The sequence below is a fragment of the Diceros bicornis genome, chromosome 31 (genome assembly GCF_020826845.1).
Source record: "Diceros bicornis minor isolate mBicDic1 chromosome 31, mDicBic1.mat.cur, whole genome shotgun sequence".
Classification (NCBI taxonomy): Eukaryota; Metazoa; Chordata; class Mammalia; order Perissodactyla; family Rhinocerotidae; genus Diceros; species Diceros bicornis.
This window is the reverse complement of record NC_080770.1, coordinates 1924894-1951207: the sequence shown is the minus strand read 5'-3', so window position 1 is coordinate 1951207 and position 26314 is coordinate 1924894. Positions and strand designations below refer to the sequence as shown.

Genomic DNA, 26314 nt, shown 5'->3' with positions numbered 1-26314 from the left:
CTGACAGGGAGCAGGCTGGTCGGGGATCAGAACCCGTGGCCAGGCCCGGCAGCCGCCACTTGGCAGCGCCGATGGAAACCGCCGTGCGGTTCCGCACAGACAGTCCCGGAAACTCGGGAGGACGGCGGTGTTGGAGGGTGTGCGCCAGGCCGGCCCCCGAGTCCCCCCCGTCCCCTCCCCACCCCCACTGCTGCTGCTTTCCCGCGGGTCTGCAGCCCAGAGCCCACAGAGTGAAAATGGCTCCAGGGCCTGCGGGGGCTTGTCTAGCCCACCTAGCCCTCCCCCAGTGGGTCCAGGGGAACAGAGAGGGGTGCTGGGCACTGGGGCTCCCTGGGACACCCCGCATCGCGGGGCCCCAGCCCTGCCTCCACCCCGGATCTGTTGTCTCAGTGACTCGAGCACCTACTGGGTGCCAGGAGTAGTGCCAAGTGCTGGGGCGGCCACGTGACCTCTTCCTCAGGAAGCTCCGTCCAGGGGGAGACAGGCAAGAAGCCAGCTGCTGCTGGGGGCGGGGGCGGAGCGCCAGGTTCCAGAGCAGCAAGGACGAGGGAGAAGGCAGGGCGGGCGGCGAGTGAGCAGGGGGGTCAGTGGCGGGGGCTCTCCAAGTCGGTGACATTGGAGCAGAAATCGATGAGGGGGGCGTGAGCTGGACAGACATCCAGGAGCAGAGGAGGGGCTGCCAAGCTGCCCCGGCCCCTCCTGATGCCTCGTGGGGCTGACGACCAGGCTCTGGCCCCCCTGCCTTGGGCCTTAGAAGGTTCCTGTGCTTTCTGGTGCTAAAGTGTACATTGGCTCACTCGCTCGCCTGCTCACTAAGTTGTTTGACAAACCTTTACTAAGTGCCTACTGTGGGCCAGGAGCGTCAGTCCTGGGGTCCTGGGTGGGAGAGCCTGCAGTGTTCAGGGGACAATGGCACCCAGGCCTATGGGACTCGGGTGAGCGGGACAAGGTGAGGGTGGGGTGCCAGCAGGGGCCAGATTGGGGCCTGGCAGCCCCCGTAAAAAGTTTGGACTTATTTTTAGTTGATCAGAAACTGTAGGAAGGTTGTAAGCTCTAAGCCCAGAGATGGCTTGCTCTGATTTACATGTTTTTGAGCTCTGTGTCGAATAGGGTGGGGGTCAGAGAGAGCAGTTGGCAAAGAGATGATGGACTAGATTCAGGGCGGGGGGTTGGTCCCAGCTGTTGCTGAGACAATAGCAGTGATGGTAGCCTAATCAAGAGAGAATTTTGCCACCCGCAGGGTCCCAGCCAAGCAAGAGCTGAAGTGTGTACAGCACTGCAACAGGACCCAGGCCCCTTCTCTCTCTCTTTACTTGACTGTCTGCAACACAGGGCTTCTGTCGCACAGCCCCCAGTAGCTGCTCCTGCAGTCGCCATCACGTCTGCATTCCAGCAGCAGGAAAGAGGGAAAAGACCTGCGTAAAGGCTGCTTGTGTCCGTTCTTCTCCTTTCCATTGACCGCAATGTAACACGTCCTGGGAGTCACTGCAAGGGCACCTGAGAAACCAAATTTCTACTCCAGGCAGCCAAAGCCCCACTTAATTCCAGGATCTGTTGATAAAAAAGTAGAGAATGGCTATGGGTACGATTAACTGTCTTTGCCACAGGGCAAATTCCACATGTTGTTTGGAGGCCAGATAGAGAGAACTCAGGTAGAAACCGGATGTTGGAGGCGAGGAAAGAGGAGGACGCTGCCATGGAGCAGCCCCCAGCTGTGAGCAGCCATTTCTGGGGATGAAGAGGATGGGGAGGATGGACGTGTGGATTCAAGATGCCTCTGAGGCACTGAAGTGGGGAGGCCAAGGCCCGGGGGCTCTGTGGCGCGGTTGGCCCTGAGAGTCCAAACCAGGAACCACCCGCAGGTGGATGTGGTGAGGTCTGCGACCGAGGGAGTGCCTGTCTGCAGAGCAGTGAGGGCAGGGGTGGCCACCACACGACGGCCAGTAGAGAAGAGGGGACACGGGGGTGACTTGGAGGAGAGAAACCCAGGGGAACGTGGGTCCTGGGAGCTGGAGGGCTTCAGTGGGGCGGGACCTGCCCCCTTGGAGGAAAACCCGGGAAGTCAGGACAGAAGGCAGCGTGGAGTGGCCACAGGGAAGTCACTGGTGACCAGAGCAGTGGGTGCTAGGGCTGAAGGCCCAGATGAAGAGGGCTGAAAAGTTAATGTACAACCTCTGGTCCAATATGGCACATTAACACGTGTTTCTTTCTACTCCCTCCAAATCCCACTAAAATGACAGTGGAGGCATTAAAAAAATTTAAGGTATAGATCAACAAGGCTAGAGTGATCAGGCGAGAAGATAAGAGAGGCACCAAAGAATGTCAACCCAAGTTTGGAAATTGGGAAGCAGAAGGATGACAGGAGACCGGGGAATGTAGACCCCGGGCCCTGCAGGAGGGAGAGGCACCAAGAAGGAGGCCACTCCCGGCCCAGAACCCTGGGCAGGTCCAAGGACGGAGCCCCAGGTATCCTTGCCGCTGGGACAAGGAAGACTGCAGACGGGAGGGTATTTATTAAAGACCAGTCTGAGCAGCAGATGCCCCCAGGTATCCCCCAGCCCAGGAAGCCAGGTACTGCCCGTCCCCCAGCCTAGCCAAAGACAGGAGGCTTGGTCCCCAGAGAAGCTGAACCTGAGAAGTTCTGAGCTTGGAGACGTTAGGAGCAGCTGTGGGTGGAGAGTGAGGCATCGCGATGAAAACGAGCGAGTCAGTGAGTGCTTTCATGCTAGAAAGTAAGACCCATACCCCTTCCCTCCTCAGTTCCCAGATGCCCCAGTCAGGGCACAGCATCGTGATTTCAGAACACCAGAAATAAAACACCAGTTCACACACACAGGGTAGTAGATCAAATTACATCAGACGTTTCAACAGCAATGCAGGAAGCTAGCACATAATGGAGACATGCCTTCCAACTTCTAAGGGAAAAAATTATTTTCAATCTAGATTCTATACCCAGTCAAACTCTTAGGTATGGGAGTAGATTAAAGACATTTTCAGACATGCACAGTTAAAAGTTTTACCTACGACATGCCTTTTCTCAGGAAGTTACTTGAGGATATATTCCAGCAAAATTAGGGGAAAACCAAGAAAGAGAAACATAGGATCCACGAACCAGGGAAATCCAACACCAAAAAAAAAAACAAAAAACAAAAAACAGGCCAAGGAAATTCCCAGGATGATGGGGGAAGGAAATTGTAGCATTACAACTGTTCAGCAGGCCTGAAGAACAGCTAGTCCTTCTAGGACTCCAGGAGGAAACTTCCAGGAAGAAAAATAATGAAGCTGGTAGATTGCTGGTGTTCTCAATGAGATGAATAAAAGTTTTACAATTCTGGCAGAGAGTCCAAGAATGAATTCGTGACAGATGCATTAAAAGCTAAGCAAAACATAAAGGCAATTCTTAACCCCAGGGAAAACAAAAAGTTGTAACCACAGAAGACCACGTGACTCAGCTGAAAACAGCACTTACATAGTAATATAAAGGTGCATAATGCTTACGTAAAATGCAAACAGTAAATATTTATTTAGCCTAGAATTGCAATATAACTATATTGGGAGGATAGGGGCGTGGAGGGGACAGGGGTTGTGAAAATGAAATCTTGCCCTCTCATCTTCCGTGTCAGGCAGTCACTAGATAATGTCTAAAGCTGCAAGAGCAAGGAGTACAATATAGGCCTGTGGTTTAGAAATAGCGAGGTGAAGCCAAGAGACAGCTGGGAGTGTCGAGGGGTTGCCTCTGGGGTCAGGAACAGAGGACAGAGCATACAGAGCTCCCTGTGGGAGCTCTTCAAGCGGCTGTGCTTGCCGGTGGTGAGAAAACTCTAGAATGGAGGGAGACGGCGAAGGTGCAGGAGGGTAAGGAGGGCTGACGGTGCCCTGGTGGTGAGGAGGAGGAAGAGATGGTCAGCAGAGGAGCAGGGGCTCTGAGCTGGAAAGGTGAGGCGTGCCCCCCAGTTTGGGAAGAGCAGGAGAGTGGGCGAGGACGCGGGACAGGCGGGCCCTTCGCGCCACATGTGCAGACTCGAGCCTGGCTGGTCCTGGACAGGAGCCGGCTGCGGGGCGGGGGGACTGGGTCTGTGCGGGACGGGGCTGTGGTGAGAGAGGAGGGTTCACTGGTGGGTCCCCCCTTCCGCATCTTTAACTCAGGTTGACAGAGAGACCTGGGCTTCTGCCGGGGCGGGCCTCCCGGACCTGTGACCCCAGTGGTACCAAAGATTTCCGAGGGCCCCAGATCCAGGCACTAAAGGGGATGCTACAGGCTGTGACAATGAGCCATCCAGGTCCTCCGGGTGGCCTGCAGACCATACCCGGGCTGGTCAGCTTGGGTGCCCCCACCCAGGCCTAGTGTCCCAAGGAGCTCTTCCTCCAGCCCCAGGAGCAGGAAGGGCGGGCTGGGAGCCACAGGACAGGGCCTGAATCTCTCATCAGCCCTAAGGTCAGCCCAGGCCAGGCAGGCCGCGGGCCAGCCCAGGGCCTTCTTCCCGGGTAGAGGCCCCCCACCTTTCCGCTCACCTTCCGAGCATTGTGGGCCTTCCTGGGAACCCCTGCTGCTCGGTGGCTCTCAGTCATCTGACCCCCCACAAAGACACCTCATGACAGTCGCCTCCAGCGCCCTGGCCACAGAGCCACACGCCTAGGGGTCAAGGCTGGGTGTGGAGGCTGGACTGGTGTGGGGATGCGAGTGTGGTGTGGGGACAGTGAGGGGCGGTGCTATCGCCTGCACAGGAGCCACAGGTGGCCTGGCTGGGGGCCTGTGAGTTTGGAGATGGGGTGGCGGATAGACGCCCTGCTGGGGAGCCTCTCTCTTTGCTTTTCAAGGCCTATACCCTCCCCCGCCCCAAGCATCCCCATGCACACTCCTGCTGGGGAGGTTAGATGCTCCTGGGGAGCACAGGCCTCTGTTCCCTGCCCGCCAGACCAGGGGACAAGACCATCCAGGAGTCAGGAGGCTTGTGGGGCAGCCTCCGCCTCCATGGTTAGGAGGAAGCGCAGGGTGGGGGATGTGTGTGCCGTCCCCCGGAGGACCGAGGCAGCAGAGACCGCTGCATGAACCCCCAGAGGAGGCCACACAGTGGGACAGAGGACACGGCCCTCCTCACCTCCCCAGATGCCGGGGAGGCCTATGGGCTTCCGGAGAAGCCTGCAGATTAGAGGCCCTAGGGCTACCAAGCCGGGCCAGCACCCTGCAGTGCCCAGCGCTAAGGGGCTGGGGTGGACCCTGGAGCCCCAGGGAACTGGGCTGAGGGAGGCCCCTGTGTCCAGAGACTGTCCCTCTCAGTCCAGGTGGCCCCCACTGTCACCTACAGCCCTCCTATTCTCCACCCAGGCCAGGGGGCATGGGCAGAAGCTGAGAGTGAGGTCCCCCCAACTGCCCACAGGCCCAGCCCCCTGGGCTCCTCCCCCCCAGGACACCGCCATGACCAGGAACCTGGATCCCTCGGGACTGGTGCCCCACATCCCACAGGACCTCTCTGAGAGCCACCTAGATCAGCAGGTCGTCTGAGCCCCAGGGTGGGCACCTGGCCATGGCTGCCATGCTCCCGGTGTGCCCTGGGCACCTGCCTGCCGTGGTCACAGCACCCGTAGTCTGTCAGTGGCCGCAAATGACTGAGAACCACCCCCCCACCCCCTGTGATGGGAGGAGGCTGCAGTGCAGGGGGGACAAAGGACTGGCCGGGTCACAGGGTGGGCAGCTCTGACCCTTCATCACCTCCTGGAGCGTCCCTTCAAGACACGGTCTCACAGAGGCAGGAACGAAGGCTCAGGGGGTGACTGAGTACCAGGTCCTGTGTTTGCACGTGGCTGGGCCTGGGATGGGGACAAGGCAGTCCCCTGTGCTCGCCAGCAGGATGGGGGGCGAGTGTGAACTGCAAGGGCAAAGGCCCCGGGGCAGGACCACAGGCCACAGAGGGGAAGGTGGGCCCAGGAGCCAGGGGAGCGCTGGGAATGTAGGCTGGCCTGGGAAGGAGGGGTGCAGGCCCTGCCAAATATGTCCAGATGGGGCCAGAGCACTCGGGGGCCTGGCCTGGAGCCCCAGCGACTTCCTGCCCACGCACCCTGCCCCCATCTCCTCACGTCCTTCCCGGACAGCCGGTCGCAGGGTGGGGTCGGGGTGCAGCAGCACCCACTTAACCACACCAGTGCCGCCAGGGGCTGGGCACCCGAAGCCTCGGTCCCCCCGCATGACACTGAGCACTTGCTCTGCCCAGCAAGGCTGGTGACAGCACAGTCCCCCAGGGCCACACATCCACGTGGGGCAGGTCGTGGGGAGGTGATATGGGAGCCACCCCAAGCTGAGCCGTGGGGGGTGAGGGACTCGCGAGGGGTGGTGCTGAGCGTGGTGCTAGAGCCGCCGTGGGGGAAAGCACCACGGAGGGGGCGACGGGGGCGAAAAGGACAGGGGACCCTGGAAGGTCCCTTGTTCTCAGTAGCCGGAGGACCAGAAAGAGATGTGCCAGGTCTTGCCAGCTCATCCTGCCTTCAAGGCCTCGAAGAGCTGCTGTCCACTCCCATCCCAGCCCATCTCTGGGGGCCTGTCTCCCGGCTCTGCTGGCACTGCCACTCCACGGAGAGATCTGCCCCCGGCGGGCTGCTCTGGCTCCCCAACACAGAGACGGCTCCCGGTGAGGTACTGAGTTCCCTGTCCCACAGACTGTGCAAGCAGAGGTGGGAGGGGAGCCTGGTGTTGCATGGAGGAAGGGTAGAGTTGAGGGGCTTCTGGCTCAGGGTTCTGGGCCTCACAAGCCAGGAGGGAACAGGCTTGGGAAGGTGTCGTCATGTCCACAAGGTGGGTAAGGTGCTCCCAAGCCCCCAGCTGGGCCTCGAGTGCCAGGCAGGGTGCTGGGCTGGGGCCTGCAGTGGGGGAAATCCCTGGGACTTCCCCAGGAAGGCAGGCTCCAGAAGGAGGCTCCGACCTTGGCTTGGGGGCACGTCCTGTGTCTCCTGCCCCACCAGACTCTTCCAGGTGCCAGGAAAGGGGCTGGATTCCAGATTCTAAGCCTGGCCACCCAGCCCCCACTTGGGACCCAGCCCAGAGCTCCTGGGCCCAGCCTCCAACCCAGTTCTAGCCTTAAGTGGCTAATTCAGGGAATCCTGTCCTAGAATCCAGAGCCGTAAGCGGAGGGGTAGGGGGTGGCTCTGTCCTGGGTATAGGCCTAGGAGCCTGGGGTGCCCGGGGGCCGGGAGCTGCCTACCTGTCTGGGTCAGCCACAGCTGCAGCCCAGCCCTGGCCGCCGAGTCATGGGACTGCTGTCTCCAGGCTAGGACCAAGCCGGGAGAGGCAGCAAGGCTGGACACCCCAGCACCTGGGGGGCAGGCAGGGCCCCCCGGGACTGGAGGTGGCCAGTCTGTACCCCAGCTCTTACAGCCTCCCAGTCCTCGCCACCAGCCCTGGATTCTGTTTCGTGGGCCAGCTCCCAGCTCTCACCCGCTCCCAGCGTAGGGCCCAGCACAGCTCTGATGGAAGCCTGTGTGTGTGCACACACACCTGTGCACACACACAGGCCAAGCCCCTCAGCCTCTCCGCTGGTCGCCTGACCTGAGACTGACCTGGACACTCCAGCCTCTGGTAGCGGTCTCCCACTCACTCTGCACATCCTCACTGAGCACAGACTGAGCCAGGCAGCGGGCTAGTGGCTGCGACGTGACAGAGCTGTAGCCCCGGCCTCGAGGAGCCAGGAGTCGTGGGCATGCCGGGCGGGCCTGAGAGGGCATCTGAGCAAACACTTCAAGGAGGGCAGAGGCGGCCCACAGCTCCAGAGGAGGAGCCCACCTCCCGGAGGCAGCAGACGCAAAAGCCCTGCCACAGATCTAGGCCTGGACCCAAGGCCTGTGGGGCTAGAACGGAGCGAGGGGGGGCCATGGGGAGAACATGGCCAGATGGTGATGGGCCTCAGGATCTGGCCTGGGCTCTGAGGGCATGGGGAACCCCCGTTTTAACGTCCCTCTCCTGGGGCCTAAGAGTGGCCGTGGCAGAGCAGTGGGAGGCTGCTGCAGCCTTGGAGATGCTGGTGGCTTGGCCCGGGGCGGCGGCCGCGGGGGCAGGAGGAGCCTCAGAGTCCACGTGCATTTGCTGGGCTCTGAAGGTCTCCACCTTGACCGTGTTGGTGCCTTTGCAGCTGGATCAGATGAGAAGTGGGAGAAAAAAGGAGTCGGGGTGACCCCAGGGGTTCTGGCCTGACCGCTTAACTGAGCGGGGAAACCGTGAGGGGAGCAGACCAGCGCCCGAGGGTGGCGCTGGGTTCCAGATGCCTCAGACACCTGGAGAGGCGGCCAGTGGGTGGGGTGACAGAATTCTGGGGTCTGGGTCTGAGATGTACATGCGGGATCATCGGAATGTGGCCGAACATGAGGCTACAAGCTGGACGAGGTCACCAAGGGGAGCGTAGCAGAGAGGGACCAAGAGCTGAGCCCGAGGCGCCCTGTCACCAGCAGGGAGAGGACAGGTGGTGGTTGACGGAGATAGCAGTGAGGCAGCTGGGCAGTGTCTGCTGCCAGGCCGCAGACCCCAGCCCGGGGAGGCCATCCGGGGTCTCTGCAGTCGCTGGACAAGGGTGCTGCTGGCCTGGGCCAAGAGAACAGTGGACGACCCCTCCAAGGAGAGGCGGGCGGCAGTGGCCACAGGTGGCGAATCCAAGAGCTGGTTCTGTCTGTCTTGTTGGGGACAGGAGAGTCAGCGTGAGCGTGTCTACAGGTGGAACGGTCCGGCAGGGGGGCGCGCTGGTGATCTGGGGAGAGGGGAGAAGGCTGAGCTGCCTGCCTGCACTCGGCGGGGGGAGGGGGGCATGGCCTTCCACGGCAGCCAGACAGCCCCGCAGGACAGGAGGACAGGCCGGGGCGGGGTCTCCTTTGGCCTGGGGCTCCTCTCCTCCGGGTCGGTGGGGAGTGGAGTGGAGGAGGGGGCACGGGGCTCTGGAGAGCCATGTGGAAGGGCCACTGCAGGCACGGCCTTGGCCACCGGCACCCAGAAGACCTCTTCCTGGAGCAGCGGTCCCCTCCCTGGGTCCCCTGGAGGTGCACAGGGGTGTTGCCTGCGGAGTCCTCAGCCTCCCCGTCCCCCGACGGACACTGGCCACGTGACATTTCCCAGCCCCATGGAAAGGCTCGCTGTGCGGCCGCCCCGGGGAGCAAACTCCGTGGACGTGTTTCAACATGGGCAGCCTCGGAACCTGTGTTGAGTGCAAACAAGCAGGTAGAGTGCCACAGCATCTCATGTTACCATTTATGCTAAAACCCGCCGCGGAGGGAGACTGGACCGCATGCGCCAGCCCGTTTTGAAATAGCTGCAAGGATAAACACCAGGTCGTGAGGATGGTTACCTGGGAGAGGAGAGGACCCAGGGAGAGACAGGCTGGGTCAGAGGGGGTGTTTCCTTGAAATGTTTTTACTTTTTAGGGAGAATGTTTTCAAAGAGTACTTTTATCGTGCAAAACCTTGTAAACAGGCTAATTTAAAAACAAGAACTCCAGCTGGCCTGGCGTGTTGACCAGGGAGGGGGCACTGCGGGTGGTTTCCTGGAGACAGCAGGGTGCAGGCAGATGGGTTGGGGTCCACAGGCTCCAGCCATCCAGGGAAGAGGCTCCCGGGGCGCATGCAGTCAGGGAGCAGCCTGGGAAGCTGTTGCGAGTGTCCAGAGAGAGGACATGGTCCTGGGCTGAGCTGGGACAACTAAGGGTGTCCTGAGAGAGGCATGGAGAGAAAACATAGCAGGCTGTGGGTGCAGCCAATGTTGGGGGACAGGGACGTGGTCAGGGGCAGCTGTGGGGTGTTGGGGAACCGGAGGACACACTGGCTCCTTCTTCCCCTGAGCCCCCACAGGCCGGGGGAGCTGGGCCTTGCTCCCAGGAGACCCCAACCACCTACACACGGACCCGTTCTCAGACAGGACCCCCACAGCTGCCATACACTGCAAGACAGGCTCACTGTCCCCTCCCTGCTAGGAGGTGATGGCAGCGCAGGGTCACCCAGCCAGTGAGGGGTCATGGATGGCCTGGCAGTGTCCCTGCTTTCAGGGAGGCAGATGTTTAAGAAGCAAACAATACAAGTGGTACCTGGGCAGACTGAAGTGCCTGGAAGGATGAGAGCAGGGAGGTGATGGAGGCAAACCAGGAGGGAGGAGAAGGAGGGAGGCCTTCTGGGGAAGAGACCCTCACCTTGGGGCCTGGAGGATGAGAAGGGTTCACTGGCTCAGGAGAGGGGTGTATTGTTCCAGGAAGTGGGGCCAGCTGATGCAAAGGCCCTGAGGCAAGGAGGCTGTGGCACATCCGAGGAGCTGGAAAAATCCAGTGTGGGGCATGAAGGGACAGTGGCCGAGCTGGAGCACAGGGCCAGACCGTGAGGGGCACTCTGGCCAAGGCGGGGCTGTGTCTTTATCCTAATGGCAGTAGGGAGTCCTGTGGGGGGTTCACGCAGGCCAAGGGCAGGGTGTGAGGACAGAGGGGGGGTCTGTGGGCCGTGGAGAGCGGCAAGGAGGGCCAGCCGAGCCTCGGGGGCAGTGCTGGGGGCTGGTGGGCTTGGGGATCCTGAACTGCCCATGCCCTGGCCAAGGGCCCTGGGGGGTGTGGGGGCGGCCAGGCCTGGGCCTGGCTAGAAGCAACCAGTGGCAGATGGACGATGCTGACAGAGCCGCTGGGCGACCCCTGCCCACCTGCCCACCTGGGCTGGGGTTTGGCTGCAGCGGCCAGTTGCTCCTGGCTCCAGGTACAGAGCATTCTGCCCGGCGCCCCCCCGGCTTCCGGGACTTGGGGCTCCGCAGAGGGGCCACAAGCGGGTGGGGAGGCGGGAGAGTCAGATGCAGGTGGGGTCTCCGCCCGCTGCCAACACAAACACGGCCTCGTGGCTCCCAGCGCCTTTTGCCAGCCTGCCCTACATTCCCACTCGCCTGCCCGGCCTGGGGCTGCCCGCCGCGGGTGGTGGGGGGAGCACCCCACCTTGGCCTCTGGGCAGGACCCCCTGAGGCCCCGGCTAGGAGCCAGCCAGCCCATCGGGGAGGCCCGAGCCCCACTCATCCTCGGCCAGGGTCGCCCTCGCCCGCCCGCCAAGTGGGCAGCCTCCTGGCCCCACCGCCCAGGCCCCCTTCCAGCGGAGGGTGCGTGAAGGGCTCCTGTGCCACCCAGGGCCCCCTGGCTCTGCCCCTGACCCTCCGCAGCCTTATCCCGTGAGCCTTGTCCTCCCGGAGGTCCATGTGGAAGCCCCCACAGGGCAGCCTCGGCGGGCACAGTGAGGCTGTGAACGTGAACGACTCTGGGCTCAAATGTCGGCTCCGACGGGTGCAGGGGAGGGAGGAGGTGGCTACATGTCTACGAGTGTGGACAGAGCACATGGGTGAGCACACACAGACCACCGTGGGACTGCATCCTAGTGGGGGCAGGGGGCTGGCACCAAGAGACAGAAAATAATAAAGAAGCCAGTGACATCAGCGTGAGTCTTGGAGGGAAGGGGAGGTCAAGGAGGGCAGGGCTCTGGTGGCAGGTCGTGTCGTCAGTGCGCAGCCCTGGAGGCCCCTGGGGAAGTGAGACTTGAGCGGAAACATGGACGAGGTGAGGTCGAGAGACACATGAGAGCCAGCAAAGATGTCCAGCGGGCCAGGGGCAGAGAGGAGGCCCCATGGCCGCAGCTCCTGGGGGAGGGGTGACGGGGGTCGGTCACACGGTGTCCCATGGCTGCCCGTGGTGAGGATTTCATCTTTGCCCAGCGCTGAAAGGGGGGTCTTCTCCAATTCCGAGCGGAGGGTTGGGATCTTGCAGACTGCGAGGCCGCGGACGGTGGCTGCTGAGGTTATCCAGGGGAGCTGGTCTGCACTCCCCTCACCACCCACTCTGCTGGACCCTGCGGTTTAGTGCAGACTGCAAAGCAGATCAGGACATAGCAGGAACTGGTGTATGAAAAGGACGTTGCAGGTCTGTGGGGAAAGGTAGGTCACTCAGTCCAGTGTGGGGTATCAACAGGGTCATCACTGAAAACGGATCTGTGGCTCAGAATCAGTCCCACGCGAGTCAAAGGTTTAAGGGCAAAATACAAATCCAAAAAGAACTAGAAAAAAATGTTTCAACGTTGTAATGGAGAAGGCCACCCCAAAGCACGCACAGAATCTAGAAGCCATGAAGGGAAAGATGGATAACTCTGACTACATGAAAATGCACAAAAATAAAAATAAAACTTCTGTATGGCAAGATAAAAAATAATAATCCATCATTACCATAAACCAAGTCACAAGACAAATAGCACATGAGGGGAAAACATTTGTCATGTACTTGTCAAAAGACAAATTTCCTTAATATACAAAGAGCCCTTACAAATCAATGACAAGGAAAAGGCCTGGCCAGCAGTGCCGGCCCCTGCTTCTCTGCCCAGCACCTGCTCCAGGGAGGGAGTGAGCACTGGGCTTGGAGGACCTCTGCCTCTCCCACCCCAGCACTGGGGCCTCAGAGAAAGTCAGGGGGCCTCATTTATTCATCCAGGAAATATTTGTGGAACATCAACTCCACTTATCCCACGTGTATTTACTGCACACCTACTATGTGCCGGGTTCTGGGAGACCCTCTGTGATGCAGCAGTGATGGCATGGTCTAAGGCCCAGCCTCAGGGGCCTTCAGTTGGCGGAAGGGACCACAGCAAGTAAATCAACACACCAGGACATTTCAGGGAGCGGTGAGGGCTGCAGACAGAACTGGAGGCGATGAGGTCAGGAGGCCGCTCTCAGCGTTTGTGCTGAGGTTACACAACGTGGTGGACAACTGTTTTCTGGGCGGAGGGAACGGCAAGTACAGAGGCCCAGGGGTGGGATCAAGGGAGACGTGCTCAGGGCCTGAAAGCCGGGGTCAGGGAGGACTGAGGGAGGGGGACGCACAGCCTCGGGGCTGCGGGAGGAGGTGAGATTCGCTCCAGGTGCGCTGGGAGCTCCTCGGTGGGAGATAGCTCAGGTCAGCAGATTGAGCCCAGCCCCGCTGCTGCCCAGGGCAGAGGGGAGGGAGACGAGCGCATCGATTAGAGGCAGTTGCGACAGCGCAGGCAAGGGGTGAGGCCTGGGCCGGGGGTGTCGGAGGAGGCGGGAGAGGGGGCCGGATTCAGGGTGTTTGCTCTAGAGAGCCGCAGGACCCGCCAGCCGGGGGATGGCGTGAGCGCCAGGGGACTCCGATGGTCGGTGCACTGCGTGGGTGTCGGCGCCGCTTTCTGAGACGGGAGAATGGGGCTGGGGGCAGGCCGGGGGCGGGTCCGAGCTGTGTTTGGGACCTGCTGCGCTGAGACGCTGGGAGACCTGCAGGCCAGCGGAGACAGTGTACTGGGACCCCAGGGAGAACCCAGAGCTGGGGCCTAGAGTCCGGGGTCTAGGGCCAGGTGTGGGGGGCAGGCGAGGTTGTGCTGGCCCACTGAGCTCAGGAGAGGTGGGCATTGGTGTGATGATGATCCCGAGACCCCCCTCAGCCGTCAGCTGGAACAAGGCGCTGCTAAGGGTCCTGGTGGGCCCCAGGCATCCATGGGGCTGCCCCTGGTCGAGCGTGTGTCTGTGGGGCCGGTAGAAGGGTCTGCTCCCCATCATGGTGCCCTCTCAGAGGAAACACCCTGTGCTCCTGAGGGGCGGTCAGCAAACCCCAGCCAGGCACCGGCAGGCCCCCAGAAGGGTCTTGGGGGTGGCAGTGACCAGGCCCTCAGCCGCTTGGCCGTGCTGTACCAAGGACTCAGCTGAGACGTGGCTCACCTTGGCAGTGGCTTAGATCACCTTCCGTAGCATGACCCCCTCTGGCCACCCAGCAGGAGCAGCAGGAGACTTGAGGCACAGTGGCTAGGACGGGGGCCTTGTTCTGCAGCCTCTGAAATGCCCAGCTTGGCAAAACATCGCTCATCAACCCCACCGTGACGCCAGTCCTGGGGCCAGGGCATAAGTGGCTTCGCGTCACTGTGTCTCCAGGCCAGGGCTCACCCAGCTTGGACTCTGCAGGCAGAGGGCCCCGGGAGACAGGCGGAACAGCTGGTGTGTTGGTGACCGCGGGTCCTGGAGATGGTGGCGTCTGTCTGCCTCTCAGTAGAGGACAACTGGTACCCGACAGACCCCCGTGCTTGGTGGGGCTCCCTCCACTCACCTCTGAATTGCCCCGTCCCAGCAGCATGGCCAACTGGCAGAGGGGTGCTCACCTCCTTGGCACATGCAAAGGCCCAGGGGCCTAGAGGTCCAGGCAGATGACCCCCACAGTCTTTGGCAGCTCGGGCAACAATTTGGTAGAAAGTGAGGGGAATTGTGCAAATCACAGCCAAGGCAGGGGCAGCTTCTGCATTCCACACACAGTCTCCGTGCCCTTATATAGCCCAGGTACACGTGTGCACACACATGTACACACGCACATGCCAACCGACCCTGCATAGGAATCCTCGTTCAGCCGCAGGCCACAGTGCACACATGCACAATCGTACACATACTCACAGTAATTACTGACAATAACGGTCGCCAGGAGACTTAATCAGCATTTGCTGAGTGTCAAGCACTGTTTCTGGTGTTTCGTGCATTAATTCATTCGCTCCTTGCACATTCTACTGAGGGAGGGTCTACCATCGTCCCCATTTCACAGACGGGGAACTGAGGTTCCGGGAGGCCACGTGACTTGCCCAAGGTCACCCAGCCAGGAAGCGGCAGAGGCAGGATGTGAACCCCGGCAGCCTGCCCGTGTGCCCAAGCCCTCCCCGCAGACCCAGCCCCACTGTGTGCCACTCGCACATCCACGACGTGTCCTCCCGCTGGGGCCCTGCCCTCCCACACACACGCCTCGTGCATGCCCGTCGCCAGGTGCGCGCCAGCTTGCCACGGGACAGAGGGCTCCGCAGAGCGGCTGCCCTGGGGACTGGCCATAAAACTTCAGCAGCTAGAAACACGGTTGATTTTTCTCCAAGAGCTGAAGCACTAAAAGAAAGTCATAAACACAATTACACCGTCTCCTGCCATAAATTACGCCCTTATGAAGCTCTGTGATCTATTTCTACTCATGCCCAGCTCGGAAAGACCGGCCAGCCCACGGCCCTAACGAGAGGGTGATTTATGGGTGCGATTCCTGCCTCCTCGCCATGGGGGAGGGCCGTTCCCAAGCCCCGAGGCGTCGAGGAGGCTGGGCACTAGGGGCAGAGCCCAGAGCCCGGGCCCAGGCTGCCCGCTGGGCAGGGACCTCCCAGGACAACTCGCCCCTGGCAGACAGGACCCTGCACCACCCTCCCCCCTCCGCTGGAGGGTCCCCGGGGGCTCTGGAGTCCAGGCGCTGGGCAATGCAGTGCCCACCGCATGAGTTCCAAAAACTGGGCCCCTTCAGTGCTGGCCAGGACAGGCGGAGGGAACGGCTCGTGGAGCCTAATTCTAGTGGGAGAAACAGTGAAGGAGCGAGCAGACACAATCACACACCAGCTGCCTTAGAGAAAATATGGGCTGCTCAGGGAGACTGGGGGGTAGCAGCAGAGGGAGGGAGGTAGCCTCAGATCAGTGACGTTGGTGAGACCTAATGGTGGAGGGTGACTGGTGGAGGCGGCAGGACAAAGGTCCTGAGGCCAGCGCACGCTGCCATGTTTGAGGACCAGCAGAGAGACCTGGAGCAGAGCGAACTAGGAGGGAAGAAGGAGCAGAGGCCAGAGAGCAAAGGGGACAGGTCCAGGGGCCACCAGAGGGACTCAGGCTTCTCCTACAAGTGAGATGGGAGCTGGGGAGGGTGTCGGCAGGGCAGTGACATGACCTGGTTTGTGTTTTGGAAAAAACACCGTGTGGAAGCATGTGGTGGGGGAAGGCCAGCTGCCAGCCTACTGCACCAGTCCCAGAAAGAGGATGGGCTTCTGGCCCAGGCTGGGGCCATGGAGGGGCAGGCAGGGGTCTCCCAGGTCTGCTGACGTATAGAATGTGGAGCGTGATGCTGGGATGTGGAGCCTTTTTCTGAGATGAGGGAAATTGCGGAAGGAACAGGGTGGTCAGAGAGAGAGAGGCCTCAAGGGAGGTGCAGGAAAACCGTGGTTTTGTGGTCTGAGTTCAGGCCCAAGGCCCAGCAGGGTCGAGCATGCAGGTCCTGGGTGTGTCCCTGGCCTGACCCTGAGGTCCTCTGGGTCCAGAGGATGGCAGACCACAGCTGTCACATCAGGCTGGCCCTCCTCTGCCACGGTCAGTGGAGAAGGGTTCTGGGCTGGCAAATACCTAGAAGCAGCCAGCGCCTCTCCCCTTGGTGGTTTCTCTCAATGACATCCATTGCCCTAGAAGTGGCTGTTCAGTATCACTTGCATGTGCTGGGGGGCACGGGGGCAAAGGTCATAGGTCACTGCCACCCTCCACTCCCCTCCCTGACCAGGCAGCAGCTTGCAGAGTGAGGGGTGGTACAAGAACTTGGCATTCTGAGATGGAGAACCCAGTAGTCCCCAGGGGCCCAGGACCACCACCCAAAACCTGCTTGGCAGCCACGCAGCCCAGCATGCGGCACAATGGAGGACGGAGTGCAGAGCCAGGGCTGGGACATGCCGAGTAATCACAGCCGTGTCCCGTGCATGTCCCCGGTGTGCGTGTCCCCGGCGTGTGCCAGGGTGGAGCTAGCTGGGGCTCCTGCATGTCCTGCCCCGCACCTGGACCCCCTAACTCCCTGCAGCCCAGCTTAGTGCCTGGTATTGAATATTTTGAGTATGGCCCCATGACTATTGGTCCAGGACAGTCTGCAAACAAGAGGAGGGCCCAGGTGACCTTCACCCTGTGACCCTACAGAGGGCCCAGGGCTGTACTGAGAGGAGGCCCCACCCGCCTTTAGATCCTGATCCCCAGGGACCCCGGAGGACACCACAAGCTGCGCCCCAGGGCCGAGGGCTCCCTCCCCTGGGGTCCCAGGCCTTGTGTCCCCTCTCCAGCCGACTCCAGCCAGGGTGGCGAGACAGCCGAGGCGCGCCCGCGGCCAGGGCCGTCAGCGGGTCCAGAGCTGGGATCCAGGCCGAGCAGGTTCTGCAAAAATTTCCCTTGAAAGACTCTTTTTCAAGATTTTCTTTTGAAAACAAATTCAGAACCACATCAAACAGGAACCCCGTCGCCTCGCTCCCCGGCCGCCCTGGCTCTAACTAGCTGTTATTCTAATTGCTTTTTTCTCTTCCGAGGGCCGCAGAAGCCGTCCTAGGGTTATGAATTTGGTGAATCGAGGCAGGGCACAAGGCAGCTTTTGTTGGCTTGTACTTTCAGTCACTATCAAATTGCAAATAATGACGAGATTCCAGATCCCCAAACTGATCTGCCCCCACGGCTCCTGGGGAACGCGCCCGGCCGGAGCGGGCACTGCCTTCCCCTGAGGGTGGCGGCGCCTCCCCTGGGCACCTGCCTGGAAGGACCCCCACCCCGCAGATGGGGTGTGGCCAAGGCTGCTCCCTTGGCCCATCGAGGGGCTCCTCGGGCATAGCGGTCAAATGTGTGCACGAGATAAAGGCACTCCATGTCCAGGGCCAAGGAGGGAGGACATGGCGTGTGGCAGCTCAGGGACCGTCTCTCTGAGACGCGATGGAGCTGAGCCCTGAGGCTGAGGAGGAGCCGTCCCGGCCCAGGGCCCTCCCAGCAGAGGGACCAGCAGGGCCGCTCATAGGCCTGAGTGAAGGAGCCCCCCAAGCCCTGGGACCACCCCAGTGCCCCGCCCCAGAGGAGAGGAGGGTCCCGTGCATGTCGTGCTCACCCAGCCCGTACTGTCTTGCTCCATCCTCAAGACGACCCACTGAGGGAGGAGCAGGTTCCCTCGCTTTCCAGAGAGGAGAGTGCAGGGGCCAGGCCTCAGCGCTGGGGAGCAGACTCGGCCTCCCAGGTCAACCTGACCACGGCTCAGCCCACACCACCAATGGGGCAATGCCATCAGCCAGTGAGGGGGACAGAGGCCCACGTGTGCTGGGCAGAGGCCACCACAGGGCCCTGGGGGCTGGGCACGGAGCCCAGAGCCAGCAGAGGAGCAGCAGGCAGCCCTCGGGCGGTGTGTGGCACCAAGGCCAGCCACCCAGCTCCAGGAGGGGGCCTAGCTCAGGGGGTCGGGGGCTGGGAGGGCTACACAGGTCTGGCCCACTGTCACCGGAGGTGGCCCAGGACTGAGCCCCTTCTCCAGCCACGCCCAGCAGCCCCCACCGCTTCCTGCTCCAACCACCCTTCCGTTTCCTTTTGTCCCAAGAACACCCTATAAAGGCTTCCATACCCACTTGCACATCTGAGGCCTTCCACAGATGTTCAAGTGCCGTAAAGTGAAAATTTATGAAACCACAGATTTTCTTCTGTAACGTATTTGATGCTTTAATTGATGCCAAACCAATGGATGCCCAAGCCGGGGCCTGCACAGTTAAGCAACATGAAGCCACGCCTGGACCAGCCTTGCTCAAGGCTACAGTATGGGGGCCCAGGGAGCCCAGGTGACTCCCCACAGGCTTCCTGGGGTGCGAGTGGGCAGTGGGACTGAGGGGGTCAGGCCTGCTGCAGTGGGACACCCAGGGGCCAGAGCAACGGATGGGTTTGGGTGTGATGGGGAGCAAGTCCCCCTCCCCACATCCCCTCCCACCTTGCTCACTGAGAGCGTTCACCCAGCCTCTGAGCTCAGCCCCGACCCCTGCTTCAGCCCCTGATGGGTCCCCCTCCCTTCCTGATGCCGTGTCTTCTCAGCATGGAACCCGCAGGTGGGGGCTGCAGGGGAACCAGCAGGTGACCCCGAGCAAGGCCCTTCTCCTCCTGGGGCCTTAGGGTCTGCATGTGTGGGGTGGACTTAGGGTTTGTTCAGTGGTCTCCAAACAGCTCTGCAGAGAACTGGGGTGACCGGCAGGTACCGTGGCATGGGGAGCTGAGTGAGTGGCCCAGGCCCCACCCTGCCAGAACCAGAGAAGTCCTTCACCTCTTCCCCTTATAACCTGGGCTCCCGCATTGCATTTGTCTGGGAAAATTGAAGATAAGGCCCCTCTGGCCTGGGTGATGGGACCTGAGACAGGTGGGTCTCAGACTGCGCCCAGCCTCCACGCTGCAAAGCTGGGTCTCTGCCTCCAGGAAGGGCACGGCCTCATCCTGCCCCACCTGCCACAGGGTCTCTGGTGAAGAGGCTCCCCTGGCTCCTCAAGAGAGACCCTCCTCTCATCTCCCCACCCCTGTGGCTCAGTGTCCCTGGGAGAGAGGGTTGGTGACTGCCATACCCACTTCTGAAGCAGGCCTGGGCCCGCCTGGGGACCTGGCTACCCCGCCTCTAGCCCACACAGGGTTTGTGGCCACTTCACGCAACAGCATCTTCCTCGGGGCCATCCTGCCTGGCCAGCACCCTAGCTCCGCCTGGTCCTCGGGGAGTGGGGCCTGGGTGGGTCCAGGGAGGTGGGGCCTAGGGGCACAGACACCACGCCCACGTGTGTGTGTCCAGGTGGGTGGACAGTGGCAGCCAGTTCTGCCTGCTGCTGTCCTCAGCCCCAGCAGTTGACACGTGGGAGAGTCATCCTTGTGACTCTTGCCCCCAAGCCACGCTCTCCCCTGAAGCCGCTCTGCATTCTTGTGGCTTGGCCCGTCAAGCGACGATTGGCCCCCTCCACTCCCTCCACCACCATTTCCAGTCTCTCTGGTGTTCCAGGTACCCAGTGGGGGAGGGTCTGCTTTATTCTCTGACCGAGCACTCTACAAGCCGCAGTCTGAGCTGGGTCCCCGCAGACCCTGGCTCATGCTGGACCGCAGGCCCACCGCTCTCTGGCTCGGCACTTCCTCCTGGCCAACCTCCCAGGAGAGGGGGCCCCTCAGACAGCGCTAGACCCTCAGCCCACCTGGGCTCCCTCCCGTGCCCTGGCCTAGCTCTGCTTCCCCCCTGCCCGGCTCTGAGGGCTCCGCAGGCCTCCGCCCACCCTGGACTGCCTTCAGCCCCTGCCCCTCCTGGCCACCCAGAGGCCTCTGTGAACCTCTGCTGTCCCTGGGCCGTCCTGCCTCCACCTACCCACCAGCTTCACCCAGTGGCCCCATCTTGTTCACCATGGGCAAACCCAGTGCTCAGCGCCAGACAGGCTTTCGGTAACCGCGTGGCGGGGTCGTGTGGTGGAGCAAGCGCCTTGGGGCCCTGGCTGGACCCCTGGGGGTGGCTGCAGACAGAGTCCTCGTTTACTGGCTTGCTGGGAAGATGGTGGTGCCCGTGCTGAGCTAGGGAAAGGGTGCCCGTGGGGTGACAGGAGCACGAGCCCTGTTGGTGTGCGGGGGACAGGGGGGAGGCCCCGCCCTGGGACTCATGAGCCCTTCCCAGGAGGAATAACCTGCTCTGGCCTCCAGGTCTCAGGTGAGGGCTGCAGAGCGCGGACTCCTTCCAACCACGTGTCTACACATGTGCACACTCGGATACCTGCATGCACATTCCTCACTCGCAGGCACGACCGAGGCCCGTGCACGGCTTGCATTTGCAGGGACACTTGGACACGTGGACATGCAGGCCACACACCTCCCCCCACACTCCTCGCCACGCCCAGGCCCTGAGGCCGCCGCACACCTGGGCTGCCCACGTCACCCAACTCAGCTCTGTTCTTGTCCCCACAGGTGACACAGCTGGACCAGAGGCTGGTGCTCATCACGGACATGCTGCAGCAGCTGCTCTCCCTGCACCATGGCAGCCCCCCAGGCGGCCGCCCCCCCAGCGGGGACGGGGCCCGAGTGGTCCAGCCCTGCAGCAGTGGCTCCATCAACCCCGAGCTCTTCCTGCCCAGCAACGCCCTGCCCACCTACGAACAGCTGACCGTGCCCCGCAGGGGCCCTGACGATGGGTCCTGATGGGGGCCCGGGGCCTGAGAGGGGAGGCCCACCCCACCTCCCACTCGGCAGGGGCACCCACCGGGCTGCAGCCACCTCCTCAAAGGCCCGAGAGAGCAGCCCCTCTCTCCCAGGCCCCGGCCACCTGGTGGGCCATGCCGCCCCTCGGGCCTGGGCTTGGGGTTCACCAAGGCCACCTCTGCCCGGCCAGCGGGTACTAGAACTTGGCTGGGTAGGGGCCCCCTCTCAGCTCTGACACTGTGGCCCCCCACATCACTTGCGTGGTTGGGACACAGTAGCAGGGGGTCAGGCTGGCCCCCATCGGGCTGGACATCCCAGGCACTTGGTCCGTCCCATGTATGACCAGGAAGCAGCACAGTTGCGCGAAAGCCCACCCTGGTAGGCCCCAGGGGGCTTCCTAAGGGGAGACAGAGGGACAGCCTGGACAGGGTCTGTGGGTGCCCCACCCCCAACCTCACATCCAGGACGCAGGTGGACCCGGGGAGAAGGCACGCAGGGCAGGGCAGGCCCAGCCCATGCCGAATAAGGACGCCCGTGACCCAGGCCCACAAGCCCCACTCGGGGGGCCCAGGCCTGCTCCCTCAGTCCCCAGAGATGACGCCTCGATTGACGGGGCGCTATGAGGGGAGCTGATCCCGAGGCCACAGCTTCCAGCAGGAGGGGCAGGCCCACCGCTGTCCCCCGACTGCCTCACTGGAGGTGGAATGTCCACCAGTGGAATGGGGGCGGGCAGGTCCCCCACATTGGACTGGCAGCTTCTCCTACCCATTCTGGAGAGAAGAGGAGGGTCCCCCCAACCCCACTCTGTGCGCGGCCCCCGCCTTCAGCTCCCTGCCCGGTCTGAGCGGCTGGACAGACAGATGCACAGAACTGTCCCCTCCCTGAGCCGGCTGCCAAACCGTGAGGGAGCCTAAGGGTGTCACAGTCTCTACACAGGATGGGGCTGCTGGGCGTTACGTCTCACAGAAATCAGAATAATTTGTTGTGATTTGGAATCTGTTTTAATGAGTTTCACCGTGTGATTTTGACTCTTAATTGTGCCGGCTTTTCCTAATAAACATGGAGAGTCACGGGGTTGATGACTTCCTCTCACCTTGATTCCTAGGGAGCCACCCACCTTTGGGACAACCCTGTTCCCCCGTGGAGTCACCACCCCCACCTGCCCAGGCGAGAGGAGGCCCAGGAGCCCCCCGCCCACTGGCCTGGGGTTCTGGAAGCAGGGTCCCCCAGGGAGCCGGGCAGCTGAGCCCAGGCCATTCCTGTCCCCGCAGCCAGCACCGAGGTCAGGCTCTGTCCACGTGAACTGAGCAGAAGGAAAGAATGTACTCGGACCTTGGGACAGACCAGAAACACGCCCCCCCGCCCCCCAGCCTTTGCTCTTGCTGAATGTTCTTCCCAGCTCCTCTCCATCTGATGAAATCGCTCCCTTGGTCTACAGCCTGGCTCAAAGTCCCCTCCTGCAACACGCTCTCCCTAATAGCCCCTCATGAGAAGCAGCCCACTCCAGGCCTTGTGACCCCTCAAGGGGGCGGGGTGAGCCGGTGGGGTCGTCACCCCGGATAAGCAATGGAGACAGGGCTCAGGGACCCTGTCCTCAGTGCCCACATCCCACATGCCAGCTGCACTCCAGGCCCCACTCTCATTTCCCAGGCCACAGGGCTCCTTGTGGACAGGACAGCGCCCTGCCCTCCCCTGCCTACCTCCCACTGCTGCCCATGGGCAGCTGAGCCCCCGCCTCCTCCCAGGCCCAGCTCCCTTCCCCACAGGCCCTGCCTGGAACCCTCGTGGACCTCACTCAGGGACAGGACCCCTGCAGGCCCCTTGGAGACGGGTGCCCAGGTGGCTGCTAAACAGAACTCATGATTCTTTCCACAGAGGAGAGGTCCAGGGTTTGAAGAGCTCAGAAAGGCTGTGGGAGCTAGGCAAAGGCTCCAGCCCAGCTCAGCATCCTTCCTGATCAGGGCTTTGGTGGCCCTGTGACTTCCCCCTAGGGTGGCCCTGGCCACCTGGTGTAGTCAAGATGTCACTGTTGTCTCCCAGCAGACCCTGAGCCTCTGGGGCAGGCCGGTACCACTCCGGGGCCCGGCCCTCTGTCCAGGGCCTGGCCTGGTTGGGGCTGTTGGAGCTGGGGCTACAGTCCATCCCCCTGGGCATCCACCTTAGGGGACACACTCAGGCCTCTCCCTCTGCCCCTCCCAGGCCCAGCTGGCCCTTGTCCAAGGACCCACGAACCCCACCACGGTAGTGGGCCCCATCCAGGCCCACCCTCCAGGATCCCTAGGGACATCGAGGCACACAGACTGGATCCTGACTGGGGTGGGGTGCAGGGAAGGGCCGGGGTTCCGGAGCCCTCACACAGACATGTCTGCCTCCCTCTAGTCATCAATTTCCCCATCAGTAACACAGTGCTTCCTCGGGCCTGTCTGGCTCCAAGCAGGCTGGAGGTATATGCCAGGTGGGGGCCACTCGTCCTTCACCCTGCCACATGGGCACCCTCACTCCACCCACACTCTCCATATGGCCCCTGCCCTCCAGTCCACAGGTATAGACACGGGTCCGCTGGGGGGTGGGTCCGCTGTACCTACTTCTTGACTGTTTCTCTACCCTCTAGGACTGCTTCCCCTCCTGTCCTCCTTCTGGAGCTCACCCCAAATTCCCAGGCCCTCAGGGCCAGGGCATTTGAGATTTCTGAGGATGGGGCTGTCCCGAGGCCACCAGAAGCAGCAGGGGCCAGCGTCAGGACAGAGGATCCAGGTTTCCACGCGGCGTGGCAGCTTGGGGCCCTGTAGGAGGGGAGGGCCCTGGGTCCCACTTTGCTGAGCCTCCCAGGGGCTCCCCGGAGCCCAGCCCTGACTCCCACCGTGGGGACTTGGCGTCTGCCCCAGTGCAGGGAGGGGAGGAGGGGCCTCGCAGGGCCTGCACCCACCGGGGGAGGGGCGGGAGCAACAATTACTGGAAAGGCAAAAGCTGTTGTTTCCTTGTTGGGTAAATATTTGCGGAAACCCCAGGAAGCGGCTGGCTGGAGAGCAGGGCCCTCCACGGCGCCCCCGGCCCGGCCGGGCCAGCCCCGGCCCCCAGCCCGCGGCGCTCGGCGGGCCGCCCATCTGGGCCAGGCGCGGCCCCTGCACCCAGCCTGCTCTGCTCCCCGCGCTCGCGGCCACGCACAAAGTGCCCGGTGCCTCGCTCCTGGATGGGCCGTTGCAGCCCTCTCGGGTGTGAAATGCAATTTACCTGAAATAAAGCCCAATTATGGAATTAGCTAATTAAAGCCCTCAGTGGAGGCTGGGCCTGGCCGGCCGGGCGCTCAATGCCTGCCCGGTGCCCGCGGTCTGAGGGAACAGATGGCGCCCCGGCCTGCCTCGCCGGCCGCATTCCTTCACTCTGTCCCCCGATAACTGACTTAGACAGCACACGGCCATCTGGTGTATGACACGTCCTGTGTGCCCCGGACAATGGCCCAGCAGACCTCTCCGGGAGAGGGCCGTCGCCTGGGCAACGGTGGCATGTGCAGCCCAGGCCCATTCACGCCCCTCCCCCGGCCCCTTTGTGGCCTCGCCGCGGCTGCCTGGCTGCTCGCGCTGACAACGTCCGTGAGTGTTTGTCCACAGCGCCCGGTCTTTGTCTCCAAATTGGGCTCCCTTATTGAGGTCCTCGGTGTCCAATGGGTGCTGGGAGCATCTGCTGGGGGCACAGGGTGGGGGCGGCTCGGGGGCAGTCCTGCTGCCCGCTTTCTTGGGCACCCACCTCCTCTGCCCTGTCCCCCGCCCCCGTCAGCGCCCGTCTGAGCCGGCGGATGATGGCACCTCGCGGGCACTGGGGCCAGTCTCTGAGGCCACTGTCAGCCCAACCTGAGGTTTTCCCAGTCTTTGGGCCAGAGGCCGGGGGAGGAAGGGCAGGGCAGACCTGCACCGCCCGCCCCCTCCCATCTGTGAAATGAGGAACAGCGAAAGTGCCCGCGGAGGGGGTGGGGGCGGGCCGGGGCTGATGGAGCTAATACACGCAAACTCCGGGCCCAGGTCTGGCGCACAGTAGGTGCTTAATAAAGGCAACCAGACAGCCTGGGAGATGCCTAGGTTCTGGGCTCTATCTCCTCACTCTACACCCCCTGCCTGGCCCCCGTGACCCCAAGAGAGACTTCCCGGCCCCTCCTGCGTCCAGTCTCACCCCCCAGGCTCCCTTGCAGCCAGCGCCAGCTGTCCACATCCCCAGCTGGCTGCTCACCGTCCTGCACCCAGGCCAGCTCTGGCCCCCCCACTGCCCGGCCCAGGCCCAGCCTGTGAGGCCCTGCGAGCTGCAGCCACCTCTCACCTTGGGCCCCCACGGCTGCAGCTTTCCTCCTCACGGCTGCTCCCTGCATCGTATTGGCCCCAGCTGCCCGTCAGCACAGCCCCTCCCTGCTCAGGCCTGTTTGTGCAAGCAGGTCCCCCACCAGGCAGGGGTCTCTACTGGGACTTTAGGGCCCCAAGGGGGGCTGGATCCCAGCAGCACCTGGCCCAGGGCCTGGCCCCCCGGGTACCCAGGAAGCGCCAGCTAAATTAAGGGCTAACAGGAGGGTTTTGAGAAGAGGCCACCACACCGCGGGGCTGCAGACCCGGGCAGGGCGCCAGTGGACGGTGCCATCCAATGGATGCTCAGGGGAGGGGGGCTGCCACCCTGTGCCCCGTAGGAGGGCATTTTGACTGGGGAGGGCAGACAGCTGGAGAGGGAGGTGGGGGTGGCGAAAGGCAGACGTGGGCCAGGGCTCCTGGGACACACGGCCCCGAGCCAGCGTCCACCCCATGGGGATCTACTGGGTCATCTGCAGGGACAGAGACCTCCCTTCCCAGCATGCAGCCAGTCCCCGGTTTGGGGGGGCCCTTCCCAGCTCCCAAAACCTGCCTTCCCCCCTGCCCCGTTTGTAGCCAAAGACCACCCTCTGGGCCCTGGACCCCGGTGGCTTGTTGGGGGTTCTGAAAGGGTGTCTCTGCTTCACCATTCGCAGCCCCCAGTGGCACCCACCTCGTGTCTCTGGCCCTGTCCTGTGGCCCCAGAGGGCCAGTGAGCGGAGGAGGTGGGCCCAACCTGGGTCAGCCGGGGTCCAGGGCAGCATGGCCAGGAGTGTGCTCAGGGCAGCCAGAGCTGGACACACAGAATCAGTTTCCACTGACCTTCAAGAGCCGGGGGCTGGGGCCCTCTGGAAGCTGACCCCCCACCCCGGGCTCTTTCCAGCCCAATTGTGCATTGGAGCCTGGGCTGGCGGGCTGAGCAGGCCTGCGGCCAGACGACACAAGAGCCCATGGCAGGTGACCTCCGACCTCGCCGACCAGCTGCTGCTTTGTCACCTGCTCCAGGGGGGCACTGCCTTCAGCTCCAGCAGGCCAGACTTGGGCAGAGGGTGGGGTGTGGGCTCTCAGCACTGGCCAGAGACATTGGCCTGAAGAGGGTCTTCTCTAAAGATGGGGTCATGGCCACCACCCTGCCCATCCCAAGGCCTCTGAGGCCAGGGCACCCAGCCCCTTCCTGCCCAGACTTCAGGCGCTAGCTCTGTGGCAGGCGGTGGGGGTCCACTCTGAGCCCCAGATCCTTTTCTCTCAGCTGGTCCTTCTGTGA

At 62.4% G+C, this 26314-nt stretch overlaps 1 protein-coding gene across 2 annotated transcripts in view; it reads left to right on the top strand.

The window, feature by feature from the left end:
- The window catches only part of KCNQ1 (potassium voltage-gated channel subfamily Q member 1), a 358401-nt gene extending 336609 nt beyond the window's left edge, over positions 1 to 21792 (top strand). For both annotated transcript variants that reach the window (XM_058526148.1, XM_058526147.1), the window contains one exon: positions 20495 to 21792. In XM_058526148.1, coding sequence (XP_058382131.1) covers positions 20495 to 20725 — 231 coding nt within the window. In that variant the 3' untranslated portion in view covers positions 20726 to 21792. The remainder of the gene's footprint in view (positions 1 to 20494) is intronic.
- Positions 21793 to 26314: the final 4522 nt, after the last annotated feature.